Raw genomic sequence first — 21,443 nt, 5'->3', positions numbered from 1 at the left:
TCTTTGGTATCGTTTTCGATAGTTTCAGAGACGTTTAATCGTTTGGAACGACTTTAAAACCTGTACATCTTATTTTTCTACCTAGATGTTTACAGCAGGTACCCTAAATTTTAAATACATATTCAATTCGCAGACATTTTGTCTGCAGACTCAAAAATACATAGTTTCATAATTTTGAAACAACAGAACTTGATAATATAATAATATTATGTGAAGGATAAAAATGTTATCCTATTTGAAATTTTTATTTCAAATTCGAAATTATGAAGGGATTAGGAAAACATAATGCAACTTCAAGAACGTTGTTATTAATAAAAAATGATTTTTAACATAATAATATCTGACACATTTATGTACTTATGTATCAATATGAAATTGTGCCGTTTGTCATACATGATGATTGCTTGTTTTAGAATTGTCGTGGAAACACCGCAGGACCAAGGTGTGATGTCTGCGCAGACAGTTTTTACGGCCATCCAGATTTTGGTTGCAAACCTTGCCCTTGTCCTCAAACGGATAAAAGATTTTCGAATACTTGCATGGTCCTCGCCAATACGGAAGCAATTTGCGTCTGTAAACCTGGTTAGTATTTGCAATTTATTATACATTTCTATACATATGTGCTAATTATAAAAGAAAAATTGTGTTCAGCATTTTTATATTAACACTTAGGAAAATTAATATTCCTAAATTAATATTTTCTGTTCGTACATTCTTCAAATTTTGCAATTTTCTAATTTGTTAATTTCAAGATTTTTAATCTTTCAGAATTTAAAAATTTCAAATTTTTTATTTTTTAAAATACTTTAACATTATTAAATTTGTAATTACTCAAACTTTAAAATTATCAAATCAACCAAATTCTAATATTCGAATTTTAATATTAAAAAATTTAAAAATTTCCGGGTTTCCAAACTACCTAGCCTCGAAATATCCGAATTCTGAAATTATGAGAACTGATATTTTCTATTTTCCAGAAATTCTAATTTCCAAGTTTCCGAAATTGTACATTCCTAAATCTCCAAATATTCGTATTTCCAAATTTTCAAAATTTCAATTTTCCAAATATCTGAATTATTAAAATTCTCAAACTTACAAATTTTCAAATTCCCAAATTCCTAAATTCCCAAAACCCCAAATTCCCAAATCCTCAAATCCCCAAATCCCCAAACCCACAAATTCCCAAATTCCTAATCCCCAACTCCTGATATTCCGAAATTCCCCAATCCTCAAACCTCCAAATCCCCAAATCCCCAAATCACCAAATTTCTAAATTCCCAAATCCCCAAATACCCTAATCCCCAAATCCCCAAATCCGGAAATCCTCAAATTTCCAACTTTTCAAGTTTCCAAATCTCCAAATCCTCAATTTTCCAAATTTCCAAATCCCCAAATTTCCCAAATTCCCAATTTTCCAAAATCCTAAATTCCCAAATTCCCAAAACCCCAAATTCTCAAATTCCCATCTCCCAAATTCCCAAATTCCCAAATTTTCCAAATTTCCCAAATTCCCCAAATTCCCCAAATTCCCAAAATCCTAAATTCCCAAATTCCCAAATTTCTCAAATTTCCAAATTTCCGAATTCTGAAATTCCCATTTCCCAAATTTCCAAATTTCCAAAACCCCAAATTCCCATTTCCCAGATTTCCAAATTCCTAAAACCCCAAATTTCCAAATTCAGTATTTTCAAATCCCTGAATTTGCAAGTTACCTAATCCCCAAATTCTCAAATTTCTAAATTCCACACTAAAGGAAACTTTGCTCCACCATCCTTGACATAATATAAACATAACAATACCTCAAAAAATAAAACTCTTTCGCCCTTTATAAATAATCTAACAACATTAATATTCATATACTATTGATTATCCAAACATTCACTTATTCCCACAAGAACCCACCGCTTCCCTAATCTTGTTATTCATTTCCGTCAGAAATCACTACACAAGGTGCATATCTGTTTTCGCAGGCTACACCGGCAGAAGATGCGAGCAATGCTCACCTGGATATTACGGTCTTCCACACCTTCCTGATGGCAAATGTATGCCATGTAATTGTAATTCCGCTGGAAGCTTAAGTGACGAGTGCGACATGGAAACGGGACAATGCAGATGTAAACCTGGATCTACCGGGCGAGACTGTTCTGAATGTACCGCCTATCGCCACGTTTATATCAACAATGTCTGCACATGTAAGTAGCAAAACACGACTCATGCCTCATATTATGCCATACTAAGCTGCTGACGAACAGATTGCTTCCTTTCTTATTTATTATGGTGGGCTGTAAGAACAGCTCTCTCTATATTCTCCCTCTTTCTATCTATTCGATTTCTGTGTTCTTTCTATGTACGATTATGATAGATTCAATTAAAGAAGGAGTTATTATATTGCTACGTGTAAAGTGGTCTATTTGGAAAATGGAAAATTGGATTTTTTGTCATGGGAAGTAGTACATATACTGTACTTGTATAAATACGTGTATGGTATTTGGGAGTGAAGCTTAAAGTTACGAAAGTATCGTAAAGTGACGAAGACTGTATATAAGGATGTTAGTAATATACATATAATGATACTGATATATAGGGTGTGTCACAACTAGTGTAGGTCCCTGACGCGATTCTGAATAAGATTTCCCTATGCAAAAATGGAGTTTGAAGCTTCGTTTTTGAATTAATAAGAAATATAATTTTTCAGTCCGTAGTTTCCACACGCTGTATTTCCACGCGCCATAATTCAACGCTCCGTAATTTGCACGCGTCGAAAGTTCTACGCACCATAATTCCACGCGCCATAACTCCACACTCCGTAATTTCCAAGTTATTTATATTAAGGAATTACATTTTTTTAGGCTCGAAGCTGTCGCTCTCGTGTCTACGCATGCATAATCCTCGCGCTCTGGTTGGTCCTTGTTTTTCCTTAATAATTTAAAAACGAAGCTTCAAACCCCACTTTTGCAAAGGGAAATCTTATTCAAAATTGCGTCTACTACCTCTCATTTCAGGGACTTACACTAATTGTGAGATACCCTGTATAATAATAGATGGTTAGTTAAAGATGATTGATTTGTAAGCATGGAAGTATCGTAGCGATATAATGTCTAGAAGATTTAAAAAAATTGTAATTTATAGAAAAGTAATTAATTTGAACAGTTAAAAGCACTTTGGATAGTTTTTTCCTGCGAACATTTTAAAATATATACTGTTATTTTCTTTTTATAATTCACAGTAGTTTTGTTTAATTTTGAAAAACACAAACATTTTTTTCGCAATAATTCTTTGATTATGTTAATTATGTTAGTTTATTCCTAACTAACTATTTTAAAAGAATATTTAACAATGCAAGAATTTTGGTATGATGTTATAAAATTAATTGTGAATTGCCTTTATCTACAGATATAAAACAGGGATTGTCTTCCTATATTTTATAATCATTTAATTAATAACTTCGCAAAAATAACTAATTTTATTGAAATTGATGCTGAACTTAATTTTATTTTTTTTTTCATTGAATTAAACGACGATTGCTTTAAACATTGATCATTTGTTCAGAATCGGGCTAATGACCACAGTAGTCGACGCCCGCAACAAGAATCAATCAATCAATCAATTTGTTCAGAATTTGAGTCAGAACTTTTCTTGACCGATGGCTTTGATAACAGAACTCTTCTTGACCGACGACTCTGATGATCATCACAACCCTTAGGCTAATTAGAATTAGCCACGCATGGTAAAAAATTGATAACAGTTTGGTAAAGTCAAAACAGTTCGAAGTGAATTTGTCTTACACTCCGTTGTAATTCAATGCAGATTATAGTCAATTAGACTAATAAAATTAACTACATTAATTAAATTGCACCGCAAACGACGCGCGTTGCGCCATCTAGCGGCATTGTATCGGAAATAATAAAACTATAGTTTCAAAAGTGTGTAGTTCACTCTGATCGCTGGAGAAATAGCACTACTTGTTCCATTTTTATAGGGATTGTCTTCCTATATTTTAATAATCAATTAATTAATAATTTTTCAAAACAATTCATTTTATTGGAATTGATTCTAAATTTAATTTTAATACATGTTCCTGAATTAAGGTTTGATTGCAAAATGAATAGTAAACGATTTTGTTTTTAAAATAAAATTGAATATGATCAAACGACGATAGCTTTAAACATTAATCATTTGTTCACAAATACAAATAGAACTCTTCTTGATCAACAACTTCGACAACAGAACTCTTCTTGACCGGCGACTCTGATGATCACCACATTTTCTATTTAATTCAATTAATGCAATTGATTTTACACAAAACTATTATCAATTTTTAACCATTTGTGGATAATCCTAATTAGTCTAAATATTAATGGGTCATTCCACGCCAAATCGATCACTTTTAGACGTCACCATCTGCGAATTTGCTCTAATCAAAATATGTTAGAGTCTATGAAATTAGTCCGTGAAATTAGGGGAGAGGGGTCATCATTTTGCCGGTTTCGAATTTGTTAAAATATAGCAAGCCTTCAAAGTTTACAATTTTTGCTTATTTTTGCGAGAATAGGCTTCACTTACGAATTTTTGTCTCAGAAACTACTCAATCGATTTAGCTAAATTTTTTTTGTTTTATTCATAAAGGAATAGGCTATTTTAAAATATTTTTTTTAATTCCATAAATTTGTTATAAAATGTCGAAAAATTTAAACAAATTTTTGTTGTTTTTTTCAATGAGGGACGCAAAGTGTTTAAATTTAAAAAAATTATGGTGATATTCCTTGAAACTTTCCTTTTAAAATGAGCCCTTCAGAATGATGGAAACTCAAAAACAAGCTACAAGCTGGAAAAGGACCTAAGACTTCGCTGCCATTTCCTTCATGAAAACTAAATTTGCGCCGTATATAAATTGTTTAATTTCTTCTTTTCAGCATGTAATGATAATTGTACGGGTATATTACTTGACACCTTGGAACTACTTTCGCAAGAACTGGCGGATGGCACATCTCACATAGCGGATGGCTACATTCCTCCCCCATGGGAAGATCTATCGTACATCGATTCGAATACAACCGCGTTTTTGGAAGAAATCGACATGCAAAATAAATTGAAGCAAAGAATGAAAAATGTTCCCTGGAACGAATATCGGATACTTAAAAAATACGCTGAAACATTGCTCAAATCAGTATGTGATAATTTATACTTACAAATACTTTAAAACACATGAAATACTGTGTTATTAATATCATTACATGAAATATAATCTACAATGCACTTTTCAGGCGAATGAATATATAAAATTTGGAGTCACTATGAAGTCAAAAAGCAACGACTTAAAAAACAATATATTTAGTGCGAATATCGAAATGGACAATTTGAAAAAATATATTGACGGTACGTTTAATACTGTAATTATCAATTTTACTTGATTTTAGAATTTTATTGCAATATTTTCGCAAAAATGAAAAACATTTAAAAGAAAGAAGAAATGTAACAGAAATTAGTGTCTGGGTATTTTTTTAAGCAATTTTAATATGAAGAACTTGTATTTTGTGAAATTTTTATTTTATAAAAATTTAATGTCTATCATTTTTATTTCGTAAAGTTTCAATATTCATAATTTTTTTTAATTTTAATATTTCAAATTATTTTACAAACTTATGATGTATCAAATGTAACAAAATAATTAATATTATTTAATTATTATTTATTCTAAAAATATCCATTGAATTAACACCTAGGATTATTTTTGGACAACTGTAAATAGTTGTTATAAATATGCAAACATAAAAATAACTCAGATGTATAAATATCTAAGTATTCAATTTTGCACATGATAACTAAAAAGGAACATGATTTGTTTGCACATAACCAAATTAATCGGTAAAAATAAATTGAATAAAATTAATCCATATTCAATAAAAATTATAAAAGTATTCAGTCACTAATATTATAATTGATTGGAAATAAAAAAGACTGTAAATTCCATTTTCTTAAAAATTGATTTCTATTTACAGAAAAGATATTCAATATTCTTTTTAAATGTTAACAAAACTGTAATTATAATTATTCATACTTTTTATAAAGAACAATATTTTATCTAGTCACCGAATAACATTATTTTAAACAAAAGGAATTGGTTTTTCTAAAAATATTGTTTTAGTACAGTCTTATTTATTTTCACTCTTCAATTGCTACTTATATACTTCTTTTTTAAAAACTAATTCTAAAAACACAATCTTGTACATTTCCAGATACAATGTTGTTGCTAACTCAGTACAACAACGACAACAAGAGAATAGAAATAAAGAAAGCCTTAAAAATGGCAAAAATGCTTTTGAACGGCATCAAAAGCGTGAACTTGACGAAAAAAACCATGGAGATAGAAAACTTTCTCGAGTTAGTATTCGTGTTAAAAATTTGTTTACGGTATTTTTTTATATATATTAATAAATTTGAAATAACTATAACTTCTAATTTTAAATAACAACGAATTCTATAATTTTAAATAACTAATTTAACAAATAATAATAGGGAAGTCGCGGATTATTTGAGATTAAAATTCTCAAATTCCCAAATTTCCATTTCCCAAATTCTTAAATTCCCAAATCCCCAAAACCCCAAATCCTCATATCCCCCAATCCCCAATTTTCCAAATTTCCCAAATTTCCCAAATTCCCCTAATTTCAAATTTTCCAAAATCCTAAATTCCCAAATTCCTAAAACCCCACATTCCCAAATCCTCATATCCCCAAATCCACAAATTCCCAAATTCCTAAATCATCAACTCCTGATCACCAAATCCCCAAATCCCCAAATCCCCAAATCCCCAAATCCCCAAATCCCCAAATCCCCAAATCCCCAAATCCCCAAATCCCCAAATCCCCAAATCCCCAAATCCCCAAATCCCCAAATCCCCAAATCCCCAAATCCCCAAATCCCCAAATCCCCAAATCCCCAAATCCCCAAATCCTCAAATCCCCCAATCCCCAATTTTCCAAATTTCCAAATACCCAAATTTCCCAAATTCCCAATTTTCCAAAATCCTAAATTCCCAAAACCCCAAATTTTCAAATTCCCATTTCCCAAATTCCCAAATTCCCAAAATCCCACATTCTCAAATCCTCAAATCCCCAAATCTCCAATTTTCCAAAATCCTAAATTCTCAAATTCCCGAAACCCCAAGTAACTATAACTTCTAATTTTAAATAACAATGAATTCTATAATTTTAAATAACTAATTTAACAAATAATGATAGGGAAGTCGCGGATTATACTGACTGGCTGAATTCGTTGTACGATGCGACGGAGCCATTGGCGATGGCGCAAGAAGAAGCAGAAAATTATTCGATGAAATTAAACGACACGCGAAATATCATAGAACAAACCATGGAAACGTTGTTCACGTACGATGGTTTATATAATAACATTAATCAAACACTTTTGGAAGCTAGAAATCATTGCGGTGAGATCGATATGTTGCGAAATGAAGTGAATGAATCTATCAATGAAGGGCAAAAATTGACGGACGAAACGCGTGGTTTCATCATTGATATTCAAAACAATATTCAGGTGAATATTATTTAACTTTATTTAACACTAAAAATATCAAACCGGTCAAAGTGATAACTTCACTTTGCAAAGTTTATTAAAGTATATTCGTAATTTTATTAAAATTTGTTAAAATACTTTTGCTGAAATCTGTGATGATTTTTATGGAAATTGAGAAGGAATGTTAATTTATCTTCTATTTATCTTGTTTACTTATTTTTCTATTTCATAATTAATTTTACTTTATAAGTTGATAGATTTAGTGTTAATAATAAAATGCTGTTTGTAAGAAAAATTTTGTCATACTTTCAGTGTAAAATACTTTGCCTTGGAAGAATACTTTCTTACATATTTTTACTCTGTTATATGTAATTTTATAAATGTTTTATTGTGCGTTAATTGTAGAATTTTATCATCAATGGTAGTATTTTTATTGTAACATGAATAATTTTACCAATGCATTAATCACAGTGTTTTAGCTGTTTCATGAATAGTTTGACCAATATCATGATTATACATCAATTATACTATTAATTTTAATATTTAATATTATGTGTTTGCAGATAAGAACTTTCAACAGTTATTGCCTCATTAATATTTTATTTCTTTAAATACTTCATTGACTTCATTAATATTTTGTATCTATTTATCTAATCTCAAGAGTGATATAATTTGTTGTCCATATCTCGTTTTGTTGGAACATTGAAAAGATATGAAAACTAATTTTCTGCATATAGTTTTTGTGACTTTTAAAAATATGTTGCATAAAAAGATATCAGTTAATATAAAAGTGGCCAATAGTTTGTGGATTTTAATTCTAAAAAAACATTTTAATTCAAGAAGAGGTGAAACATTTTGTAAAAAATTGTGTAATATTTGTTGAATTAATATATACCTTTATTAATATTTTTTAAGAAATTTTTATATTTAAAAGATTTTTATATTTAATAGGTTTTCTATATCTAACAAATTTGTATATTTAACAGATTTTTTGATCAAGAAACGAGATCTTAAATATTTCAACTAAATTGCAGGATCTTCCAGAATTGAAAAATAAACTGACGTACTGGTTCGATAAACTGAACATGAAAGAAGGATTGTTATATCGATTAAATCATGAATATGAGGATAAATATGTGGTGCCAGCGGTCGAACACGCAAAAAATTTGTCTAATTATGTTGATCAGTATGTCAGGTAAGAGAAAACGTGTTATTTTTCTTTGTTCATTGCGTTATCATATAAAATTTCACTGTTTAATATCATTCAAATAGTTAAGTAACATTATTATTGTAATTACTAAAAATAAAACTCAAGTTATAATAATTAATTTGTTTTTCACAAAATAAATACAACTTAACTATTTGAAAAGTATTTGGAAAACATTTCGCACTGGTCCTGTAATAGTACTATTCGCTTTAATTATAATGTTCTATATACCATTTTTCCTTTTTTTTCAAAATAAATATTCAAAATTATTAATCAATCAATATTAAAATTTGTATATATTCAAAATTTGATGCGTTCTTTTTACTTTCAAAACAAGATTCAAATGTTTCGTTCAAGAGACACCTAAAAACAAATTTGTTCATGTAATGTAACTACTCTTTAGATAATTTTATTATTTCTTTCAAATTTTTTTGAAAAAGAACTGAATTGGAATTTAAATAATGTACAAGGTCTCTCAAACGTCTGAGAATGATCAAGTATCTCTTATACCACACGTTTGAAAAAGAAAAGCAGTATTAAATACAAAATTTGTAGAATTCAGACTAAATCTTCAGTAAATCTGATGAAATTTTGATTCTTATCTTGTCAAGACTAAATGAACCTCGATTTAAACCCGATAGTCAACAGAAACCTAAAATTTAGTCAATTCAATAAAATCATTAGATGACTTTGTTTGAATCTCAAAATTTGTTAAACATTTGTAAAATTTTACATTAACAAAATAAGATAAATAAATGTTATAAAATACTAAATATACAATAATAAAATTCTTGTTTAATCTTAATGTAAAATGTGTGGTCGACTTTGTGACGCCTTGTACGATTCTAGTTAATAAAATAACGCGGAAGTCTTTATTGTACAAAACGCGAAAACAGTTCCAGTCGCGAATCAATAATCGTTAATTAATTATACGCTATATTGCTTAATGTAATTGACGATCGATAACTTGATAAAGTGCAACTTGGCGTTTCTGCCGAGCAGTCTGTTTTCCGAGACAAGAAATATCGCAGCTAGCCCCCTGAAAGCCAGTCAAGCGTACAAGAATATCGTCGATAGCATAAGAACTGCAAATATCACAGCAAAGGCAGCTAAAGATATTGTTGATGACACTTATAACAAGGTAAAAACATACTTCATCGTAATTGGAACAATTATTTCTTATTACCCTATGTTTATAAACTGTTTAAAATTAACGTAGTACAGTAAACTATTATACAGGGACTAGTTCCTGGTCATCGAATTACCACTATAAATTTTCAGCATTTCACACGTTTTCCGTAAAATTAAAAGTCCTGTTCAAATTGTAATTATATAATTTATTAGCTACTATGATACACTACTACATAACATTATTAACACATGTTAATATCTTGTATTTCTACCCTTTGCTTTGGTCACAGCATCCGGCATGCTCTGTATACATCATATGCTTTATATCTTCATTATTTTCCCAAATATCTGTAATTCTTTTCAACTCAGATATTGTGGTTGGAGAGTTGTAAACTAGTCTTTTGAGTAGGCAGACATTTTCTGTGATATTCAAATTTCACCTGACGCGCTATCGATACTCGAGCCTAACGTAAACGCTTGCGCAGCCCTTAATCGCTTATCATCCACACAATTTATTATCACGATAGTGACAAATTACTATGTATATATCGTTGTCAACGTATTTAGTAATAATTTTGTGTGACCCAAGACAATTTTCCGTATATGACATAATGTTGTAGCCATGGAAGATATTTTCGTACGTGGTTCTACTTCGATGACCAGGTACTACCATGTTTAACATCATGTATAATTATTAAGAATGATCGTTAAGAATATATATTATCAAGAATAGTTGTTAAGAATATACATTATTAAGAATAGTTGTCAAGAATATACATTATTAAGAATAATTGTTAAGGATATACATTATTACTAATGTAATATTGTCAGAACATTCTCACAGTTATTTACCGTTGTAATTATTGGACGAGGTAGTCTTGAATATAATATTAGGAAAAAGATTCTTTAAATATTAAAAAGGAAATTCTCACGATTATTTCACGTAATAATTATTGCAGGATGTAGTTTAGATTAAATATATCAGGAAAATATCCTATAAATATTAAAAAGAAAATCTTTGCGATCATTCGCAATTGTAGTTATTGCAAGATGGAGTCTGAATTGAGCATAAAACAAAGAGAACTCTTCAAATGCTAAAAAGAAAATTCCCACAATAAATCATCGTTGTAATTAGTGTAGGATGTACAATTGATTGAAATTAATATCAGAAAAAAATTCTATAAATATTAAAAAGAAAATTCTCACAACGATTCTGCATTTTAATTATTGTAAAGTGTGATCTTGTTTGCATACAATATTTAGTACAAAATTTTTTAAATATTAACAAAATAATGTTTACAATAGATCGTCGTTAAAATTATTGCGAGAAGTAATCTTGAATGAATGTATGAGGAGAAAAATTCTTTAAGTATTAAAAAGAAAATTCTCGCAATGAATCATAGTTATAATTACTGCAAAATGTGGTTACAACTGAATATAATATTAAATAAAAAATTCTGTAAATATTAAATAGAAAATTTTCACAGTAAACCACTGATATAATTATTGTATAATTATTATTTTATAACCACTGATATAAGATCTTGATTGTCCATATGTGATTAGAAATTTTTTAGACATCAAATTCTTAAAAATAGTAAAAGTCAAATTTCTGTAATGTTCAACTAATTTTGACTAACAATTTATTGTATAATAAATTTGCAGTATTTATTAATTAAAAAATCTACGATTAGAGTGTATGGATATCTAAACATTACGAAAGTACATGACAAAATATTATATATATTATGATAAAATGATACAAAATATAATTATATAAAAGATATTTATTATAACTAATTATATGTATTAGGCATTTCCTGATGGACCCGACTCAAACTCGCTTTTGGACGAAAGTCAAAAAATATCGTTGGCTTCGTCCACACAATGGGATAGTGCGAAAAGTCATGGAAAGATTGTACAGAACGCTAGCGATCAGCTAGATTTGCAGAAACAAGCTGTAAATGCTCTGAAAAACACTTTGAATAACACTGGAGTCAGGGATAATCAGGTGAATGTAAAGCTACAGATGTTGCAAAAAGATAGCGAAAAACGTAAGTACTTTATTTAATTTTAATCACTTTGCAGAGTATTCTACCTAACTATATTTCCTTATTTTACTATTTATTTTGTATTTGTTATCGTTTACTCATTTATTTTACTGTTTGGTATTATGCAAATTATTTTACTATTTGATTAAATACAAACTATTTATTTTACTATTTGATAAAATGCAAAACAATGTTTTAAGGATTTTTAATTATTATACTTGAAGGAAGAAATTGAAGAGGGTGAAGGTCAGAACAAGGTCATATTTCCCAACATTTCACAGTAATCTTTGTTTTTTATTATTTTTGTGGATGCACATTTTGTGGATTTCAGTTCTTGCAATTTTACTTATTATTTGTTGTATTTAGTAGATATTAAAATTATATAATATTGTAATAATTATACGGAATTATAGAAAAGTTTCTAATAATTACATAAAATTTCGTAAACTTGTACTATTATAAAAAAATATGATGAAATTAGTTATATCTCCATTTCTGTTTCTTTCACATTATGTAATAATTTGTTAGTGTATTAAAATAAAAATTTGCGCTTATGTATCGTGTCAGAGTATTTACTACACATCAGCATCAATTGTTATAAACAAGGTCTTTATAAATATACCAAAGTGCACTCGAAGTGAAGATCATAATAAAATTAGAATTGTAAGTTATATTTCAAACAAAATGTTCTAAAAAATATTTTCTCATTTATATAACAAAAATATAGTATGTAGTTTCAGTTAAAAAAAAAACAGAGATTACTATAAAACCTTGAGAAGTATAACCTTGAGGTAACCTTCATCTTCATATCTCAATTTCTCGACTGCAATGCACAATAATAATTTACCTTGAATATATCCATTAATTAAAAATTTATGATGTAGAAAATGTCGATTAGAAAGAATGACTAACAAGTTAAATGGGATATTCTGTATTATATGTATGCATAATTTATAATTATAATGTAAATATAAAACAAAGAAAACCGTGTTACAAATATAATATACAGTTATTCATTTTTTACAGTGCGTGAAAATATTCAGAATATACTAGACGATAACGAGGAAGTACTAGAAACGATTATAGATAACCAAAAATTAATCGACGATTACAAAGAAGGAATTACTAATACACTGAAACCAAAATTGTATGAATTGAAAAGAGAGGGTGATTCAAAGATCAGTTTAGCCAGTGAAAAACGTAAGAAGCTTTATATATTATTTATTTACTACCATAATAACGTAACTTAATAATCACGATTTTAGAGAAAATGAATTTAAGGATTTTTAATAACATATCTTTATACGAACGTTATTATACAGCTACTTTGATGTACTCATTTGTAAAAAATTACAATAGTTAGAAGTACAAAAAGTGGTAGTTACAAACAAGAAACATATTATTCAATTAATATGATGTGATATAATAATATGATTGAATAACAATTTAATCAATTGTTAAGACAAAATTTGTAAAATTTTACAATATACAAGTTTATTTGATATAAATAAAATCTTTTACTAATATAAAGCTGTATTCAGATTCTATAAATTCCATAAATTTTATAAATTCCATAAATTCTATGAATTCTATAAATTCTATAAATTCTATAAATTCTATAAATTCTATAAATTCTATAAATTCTATAAATTCTATAAATTCTATAAATTCAATAAATTCAATAAATTCCATAAATTCCATAAATTCCATAAATTCTATAAATTCCATAAATTCTATTAATTCTGAAAATTGTATAAATCGCATGAATTCACTGAATTCTGTGAATTTTAAATTATATCATTGTTGTAGTAGTATATTCACTATATCACACTTCAATGAAAATAATAAATGAATACCTTTTCAGTAACCGAGGCATTAAGCAACATAAAGAAGGCGGACGCGAAATTAACAAGTTTATCTAATGCTTCTGTTAAAAGAAAAAACGCATTCGACAAATGGAACGATACTTTAGCCACAAAATTACAAAACTTGAAAGATAAAATTGCAGAAGCCAGAAACACCGCAGATGGAGTAATTATAATATTATTTATATAATATTTAACATAATTTAAATAAATCTTACATTATTTGTTTGAAATTATATCAATTATCTATTATTATTGATTTAAATTTAATTATTATTATTTTCTTTTTAATTAAAACATCAATTCTGTCTACAGATTAGGGTGTCATTGAGATCAGCCGAAGGAAAAGAATGCATTCGATCTTACAGACCGTCTACGTTGCAACCATCATCGACAAATACAATTGTGATGACGTTTGTCCTTCCAAGAGGAAAGAAAGAAGGTCCCTTGTTTTATCTACCGAGTAGCATAAATGTAAATATACACTATAAATTTGATTTTAAGATACTAGTAGACTTTATGATACTAGTATTAAGGTGCTAATAGTAGTCACTAGTAAATGTAATAAGAGTTATACATACAATCTTATGCATAATTCCCTTTTGCAAGAATATCTAGTTTTAATCCTTTTAATTTAGCAATATTATAATGTTCCAACACACACATTTTTGTGCACTACACAAGCCTTTTATGTTTAAAATTATTTTGAAGCTTTTTTGCGGAAATTTTGCACAATAGCCATCCAATATAATAGAACCTTGATATTGTCTTGTGTCAGGGGCTCTAGGTGCAAGGCAAAAGTTACAAAGAAACAATAACAGCCACGTTTTTCTCCCACTTATAAATACATAATGAAAATTAAACACTTAAATTACCTATTTAAATCCCTCATATTTTTTTGCACATAAGTACATACTTTTTCCTTTGCATATTGTAGCTAATATTAAAATATATTCAAATACTGTTTACCTATTTGCAGGATGATTTCATTGCTTTGGAGATCATTAATAGAAGAGTAAGGTTCGTGTGGAATGTTGGAGGCGGCACAGGAGTCGTTGTTCATCCTGAAATAATTGAAAGTGGTGATCTTCGCGAGGATAAATTTTGGTACCGCATTGAAGCTGAGAGGTATTCTATTCCCTAAAAAAAATTGTATACAATACATATAACATCCGTACATTCACTGAAGTATATGTATCTATTTTTACATAAGTATTTTAATATAAACGTTATATATATTTATTTTTTTATTTATTGTTATACGTATTTTCCAGAGTGCGTCACCTAGGCAAACTATATGTACGGAAACAAGCATCAAGGTCCGAAAAATATTCCCCCGTGATGAATTCAACGAATTTCGAATATGGTCGTTTCGACATCTCCATGTCAGATCGTGTTTGGATAGGTGGAATTCCAAGATCTCAACGAAGAAGACCAGAACTTCTTGCGAATAATGGCCTCCCAGCTTGCGTGCACCAAGTAATTCTAGACGGGAAGCCCATAGGTCTCTGGAATTTTATCACAACTGCACCAGATATGGCTTGCCAAGCCTGTGTAGAAGGGTATTTATAAAGACATTGTAAATTAAATTTTAAATCAAGGCGTAAGTCAATTAAAGTAACTTTGGTAACTTCGTTCCAAAGTTAGAATACCTTCATATTCAACATTGTTGCTTTGTAAGTTGCTAAATCATGAAGAAACAAATTACAACTGTTGACACAATATCGATAAGTTAGTTTAATAATGCTATACAGCAGTATGAATCAATAATAATCACTTTGTAACTTTGGAATATAAATCACCATATTCAACCTTGTTGCTCTTCAAATTGTTAAAATATGAAGAAATATATGACAACTCCTGAAAATTGTAGATTAAGTTAATAATGCTATACAGTTAAGTTAATGTCATAGAGCAGCAAGGATTAACAATGATGACTTTGTAACTTTGGAACAGAGTTATTCTAATAAGTTATGCTAGCTATATCTGCAACTACAGTTAATCATATACATATAACTACAGTTATATTAACATTATGTTTGAAGTTATACCAACTTATGATACTGTACTTTTACTTATTTGAAATTTGTTTATTGTAGGGTGGAAGATGTCAGGGATGACATGTACAGTTTCAACGGAGAAGGATATGCTGTTAAAAACAGGGTCTCTTCAGGACCATACAACAAATATACCTTTGAACTATCTTTCAATTTCCGAACTTATGACGAAAACGCCCTACTGTTTCTAGCTATAAATCCAAACAACGTATGCAACCTTTCTAAAAATCAGTATTAAAATAAAGTAATTAGGATAAAGTTACCTAGCATGAAGACCTGTCTTAATATAACCTAGCTTATGTTAGAGAGCTTACAAAAGGTGTAGAGATGTTCTTTCATTTTATAACTAACTGTATATGTGTGCAAATGTTCTACATACATTAGTGTATGTGTACACTCCACACACCATTGGCTTTGAAAACAATTAAACATCTTTAGCAATTAAATTTGTCAAATATATTACAGAATGTTTCTGAACTAATTTGATTAAATTTGTCCCTTAACAATACTCAATAATTTGAATAGTTTAATCTTTCTTAATCTAGAGTTATAATTTAAAAGAGAAGTGGGTCTCATTAAAAGACTTTATCCTAATGTTAAAAACAAAGTTATAGCTAAAATTGAACACATTTTCTTGCAGAACCAACACATCATGATCTTCCTTCAAGAAGGAAAAGTAGTTCTACATATTGGTTACGGTAGCAATGTAAGCATGGTGATGTCTTCGAAATCCAAGTACAATACCGGAAATTGGACAAAAGTGACCGCGACTAGACAGTACCAGCTTCGTAAGAACATCGAGAAGTGTAGTTTGAACGTTGCAAATGACGCGTACAACAAGATCGTTGTACCTACACCTCAGCCAAAAAAAGAAGACATTCCTGACTTGCTTCAGGCTAAATATTACTTCGGAGGTGTCCCACCGAGTTTTCGGGCTGAGAAACTTATGTTACCTTCGCAAGTTTCATTTCTTGGGTGCATGTCTGATATTAGGGTTGGACAGGAAGGCTATAATCCTATGGATGAACAGTTTTATGGCGTTGAACCTACTTGTGCAAACAAAGTAAGTTAATAAGGTGATATAATTAGGGTGAACAAAATAAAAGAAGCATATAAAGATTAAAGAAAATGTGAAATATTTTTTAATATGAGCTTCTATTGCTATTATGAAAATAGTGTGTTATTATGGAAACAATGATTTGCAAACACTATTTATTATATTAATTTGCTATTTCTGTGTGTGACTTTTGTACGTGTAGAAGTGATAGATATGTGACGTGCAATCGAGAACACTATAAATAGTTTTCTTAATTTGAAGTTTTTTAAGTTATATATTTCTAAATTTTCAAATCTTCAAATTTCCAAGATTCGACATTTGTGTATTACTCAAATTCTTTGATCACAAAATTTCCAAATTCTCAAATTCCTGAAGCTCCAAATTTTTAGGGTCAAATTCCACAAATTTCTGAGACACCCTTAAGTTCCCAAATTTTCAGAAACATATATCTTAAGATGTCGAAATCTCATAATCCAAAATTACCAAATTCCCAAGTTTTTAAAATTGTAATCTATTCTCTAAATATATTCACAAATCCATCAGTTCTTAAATCCCCAAATTCCAAAACTTAAAATTCTTAGGATCCAAAATTTCCAAGATCCTAAATTCTAAAGTTTACAAATTTCCAGAACTCCAAACTCTCGCATCCCTAAATTTCAGTTTTAAAACTGACTATTATATATTGTTATTACTTATTTTTTATGAAACTTTAATTATACAAAATTCTTGCCTTTTTTACAGCCATTGAAAATAGTTGGATTCTATGGAAATGGTTATTTGGAGCATTCGTCTTACACGCTTCGTAAAATAAATTCCACGGTGAGCTTCTCTTTTAGAACAATGCAATCAGAGGCTGCACTTCTGCTGTCAACGTTCGAAGGACAAGAAGAGCGAATAAATAACATACGACATGGAAACGAAGAAGTCACTGTATGTAAAACTATTAATATTATTATTTGCTTTCTGTTTTTCAATTTTTATATTCCAACATTAACTTCATTTACAGTAGAACAACTTTCCTTTTTTACATTTATGACATATTGAATTAGTTGTTCTTATAATAATTGCAAGAGATTGTATTGTCAAATTGTATGATTGTTATATTGTCGCGTTTAATAGTAGACTTTGGTTATATTGCCGCAGATGAAACTGCAGCGACGGAAAGTTTTACCAACAACAAGTATTATTAACAATAAAAAAGTAGTAGTAGTAGTAGTAGTAGTAGGAAGTATTATTAACAACAAGGAAGTCTGTGTAGCAGGAAATTATTTGAAATGGTAATATAACGACAGCCTGTTGCATTAAAGTATTAAAAGATATAATTAAAAATTTGTTATCATACTACATTGAAATATTAAGAGTTCATGATAGACATTTAATATCATAATATATTAAAATATTATAAATTGAATCTAGAAATTTATTTTTGTACTACCGTAAAGTATTAAGAGTCAACGCTAGCAATTTATTATTACTCCACATTAAAATATTAAAAATTGACGCTAAAAATTTATTATCATACTATATTAAAATATTAAGAGTTAAATAATAGAAAATCATAATATATTAAAATATTATGACTCTAGAAATCTATTATTGTGCTACATTAAAATATTATGAGTCAACACTACCAATATATTATTAACCTACATTAAAATATTAATAATTAACACTAGCAGTATATTACTACAAACTTAAATTCGATTTTATTCGATTTTTTCAGAGAGACAATTATTATTCAGTTTGCATAATAAACGGACAAGTACAGGTACGCTTGAACGCCGGAAGCGGAGAGTTAATTTTACAATCGAACGATACTTTTAACGATGGAAGGTATCATTCGGTAACAATAATTAAAAAACGGAAAGACGTCGAGTTGCGAATAGACGATGCTTATCAAAGCGCAGGAAGACTACCAAGAAGTGCCGCCATTAAGGCTCCTGAAGGAAGTGGAGGACTTTTCTTCGGAGGACTGCCAATACTTATCAATAACACCAAAATGATTTCTACCACTACTCCTTTGTACGGTACAATCAAAGACGCGATATTTAACGAGGAGTAAGTAAAACATCTAACTTATCAGTGTTTCAAATAAAAATTCTATTAAGTCCAGATTAGATGACTGATTCTGAAATATCAAGAGTTTGATGCGATTTGATGAGATATAAATACTACGAAAAAGAATTCCTGATGCATTTGAAGAGTAAATTTTATTGAAAATGTTTATGCAAACTTTTCATAAATATTTTTTAATTCATTAGTTAATTAACTAGCTGTTTGTAAGATTATTTTGTCGATTACCTTGTGTAATGCACACTGAGATAGTTATTTAACAATTTAAGAATTTACATTTAAAATATTAACACTTTAATGGCATCAAAAATCATCGCAAGAAAATCTCATAGCATCAAAAATCTCTTCTCAAGAAATTACTCCCATAAAATTTCAAAATTTATCTACCAGACAAAAGTCGCAGCTTACATAAACCAGATGCAAACTTATATTAATCAACATTAAAATGAAACCTATGGATGCTATAGATATTACATATTTTAGTGTATTGTTTCATTTTGCTATTAAACAACATGTGTGCAATCGCATACTAAGAAATGTTACCCAAATCAATTCATATGTAGACTACATTCCAATTTGATTTTATCCAAATTAAGCACTTTTATCCTACCAAAAATTAGTTATAATTGAAGACTCATTTTTCCAGAATCATTCGATTTAACGAAGTCGTGAGTTTCGACCATGCGTTGATTGGTCGTCCTGGACCAAGCATGGGAAAAGATCCTCCTACTTACACACCATCAGCATCTTTATCCAGAGGACTATCCACTCAACCGGAAGGTTGTCAGAAAGTTCCATATTACTCGCTGGAACCTGGTGCTCTGAAATTCGGAGACAAACCAAACAGTCACACACAGCTTTATCTAAATTTTAAAACATTCTGGAAGAAGAAATACGCGATCGAGTTCGATTTCCGAACGTATTATCCGAATGGACTCTTGTTCATCACTCCAGTACGTAAAAAGTTATTCGTATAAAAGTTTGCAATGTATTCAGACAGTTTAGGAGTCCAAGAGAAAACGATTATAGTTTATTCTAAAAATTTAGATTTTAGCAACACATACTAGAACTCGACAGAAATTATCAAATTGTAGTATGTTCAAAGAAAAAAAAATTATATTAGTCTTGCAAGTAAAGAGCTAAAGAATTGTAAATTCGGGAAGAAATGATTATTGTCAGAAACTGTTAATAGAAAAATGATTAGAGTCCAACTAGATAATTAAAATATGTGATGAAAGGAAAGAAAAAATAAACTGAAAAGTAAAATGATAGATCAGTAGAAAAATATTTGTAGTAGTAATGTTTCAATCTCTTTCATTGTTTAAGTACTTTACATGTTTTCAGTGATCTTCTTCCTCTCTTTTATAAATGAGTTAAGTTAAATTCATAAAGTATCTTTCAAATATTAAAACTTTATCTTTCTGTAACTATGATCGTTTTTTTCTTGGGCTACAATTTATTACAAGTCAGTGTAAAAACTGCATTGTTATTTCAGAGTAATAAACCGAAACACTACCTCATGGTCGTAATACGAGACGGTCAGCTTCTGCTTTTGGTGAAGAGCAAGCAGAAGAAAGAAATCTTATTCAAAACGCCGTTCAATGACGGCAATTGGCATCATGTCGTGATCAGTCACAATGAAAGGAAACTAACGTTACTGGTGGATGCGCAAACACCCCGAACCATCAAAGTACCGAGAAAAATTGGATTAGAGACTATGATGTACATTGGAGGACTTCCCGAAAGCGGAACAGCGATACCTGAACAAGTTGTGGTTAAATTAGAGACCTTGAAAGGATGCATTAGAGGTTTGAAGGTCAATGGAAACGTATACGACATGGTTGGTTCCACAAGCAGGGCTTATCATGTGGGACAATGTTTCCCGAACGTTGAAAGCGGGGCTTACTTTCAGGATGAAGCATATGCCATATATAGTAAGAATTACAAATACATTTTAAAAACCTAAAAAGGCCATTTTAACTGAGATACTCAAGACTTTCAAACTAATCTTTGTATATAATATTTTAAGTCACTTCCATGATACAAGTATGGTTTAAAAATGACCTTTTCTTTTTCAGAAAGGAACTTCGAACTGGGTGCCGTGCTAGAACTTCAATTAGAATTCAGAACGTCAGAGTTATCGGGTGTGTTGCTTTCAATTACAGCGCCCGGTAATTCACCCTCATTATCATTGGAACTGAACAATGGTAAAGTGATCATGTCAGGCGATCTGGGAGACAACAATCCGTTGTATGTAGAGCAACGTTTCACTAGTCCATACACGATCTGTGACAATCGATGGCACAGAATACAAGCGGTTTATAATGATGAAGAGTTGGCACTGAAAGTTGACGAAATGGACCAAAAGTATGGCCTTCCAACTAACGTCAATTACCATATAATGGACTCTAAAGTCTCTGGACCCCTTTACATTGGTGGCTTGCCAGGTGAATTCCTTTTTATTCGACT

The 21,443-nt window shown here is 29.7% G+C and overlaps 1 protein-coding gene across 3 annotated transcripts in view; it reads left to right on the top strand.

The window, feature by feature from the left end:
• wb (wing blister) overlaps nt 1–21,443 on the top strand; it is a 303,585-nt gene that overhangs the window by 279,309 nt on the left and 2,833 nt on the right. For all 3 annotated transcript variants that reach the window (XM_012291696.2, XM_012291694.2, XM_012291698.2), the window contains 21 exons: nt 414–582; nt 1,971–2,192; nt 4,914–5,167; nt 5,265–5,376; nt 6,237–6,381; nt 7,242–7,554; nt 8,568–8,728; nt 9,743–9,881; nt 11,685–11,925; nt 12,949–13,122; nt 13,787–13,953; nt 14,103–14,261; nt 14,767–14,915; nt 15,062–15,349; nt 15,887–16,052; nt 16,485–16,907; nt 17,643–17,831; nt 18,625–18,959; nt 19,621–19,927; nt 20,470–20,908; nt 21,053–21,421. In XM_012291696.2, the coding sequence (XP_012147086.2) occupies nt 414–582; nt 1,971–2,192; nt 4,914–5,167; nt 5,265–5,376; nt 6,237–6,381; nt 7,242–7,554; nt 8,568–8,728; nt 9,743–9,881; nt 11,685–11,925; nt 12,949–13,122; nt 13,787–13,953; nt 14,103–14,261; nt 14,767–14,915; nt 15,062–15,349; nt 15,887–16,052; nt 16,485–16,907; nt 17,643–17,831; nt 18,625–18,959; nt 19,621–19,927; nt 20,470–20,908; nt 21,053–21,421 (4,921 nt within the window). The remainder of the gene's footprint in view (nt 1–413; nt 583–1,970; nt 2,193–4,913; nt 5,168–5,264; nt 5,377–6,236; nt 6,382–7,241; nt 7,555–8,567; nt 8,729–9,742; nt 9,882–11,684; nt 11,926–12,948; nt 13,123–13,786; nt 13,954–14,102; nt 14,262–14,766; nt 14,916–15,061; nt 15,350–15,886; nt 16,053–16,484; nt 16,908–17,642; nt 17,832–18,624; nt 18,960–19,620; nt 19,928–20,469; nt 20,909–21,052; nt 21,422–21,443) is intronic.

The sequence above is a fragment of the Megachile rotundata genome, chromosome 5 (genome assembly GCF_050947335.1).
Source record: "Megachile rotundata isolate GNS110a chromosome 5, iyMegRotu1, whole genome shotgun sequence".
NCBI lineage: Eukaryota > Metazoa > Arthropoda > Insecta > Hymenoptera > Megachilidae > Megachile > Megachile rotundata.
Note: the sequence above shows the minus strand (reverse complement) of the source record. Positions and strands in the feature narration are given on the sequence as shown.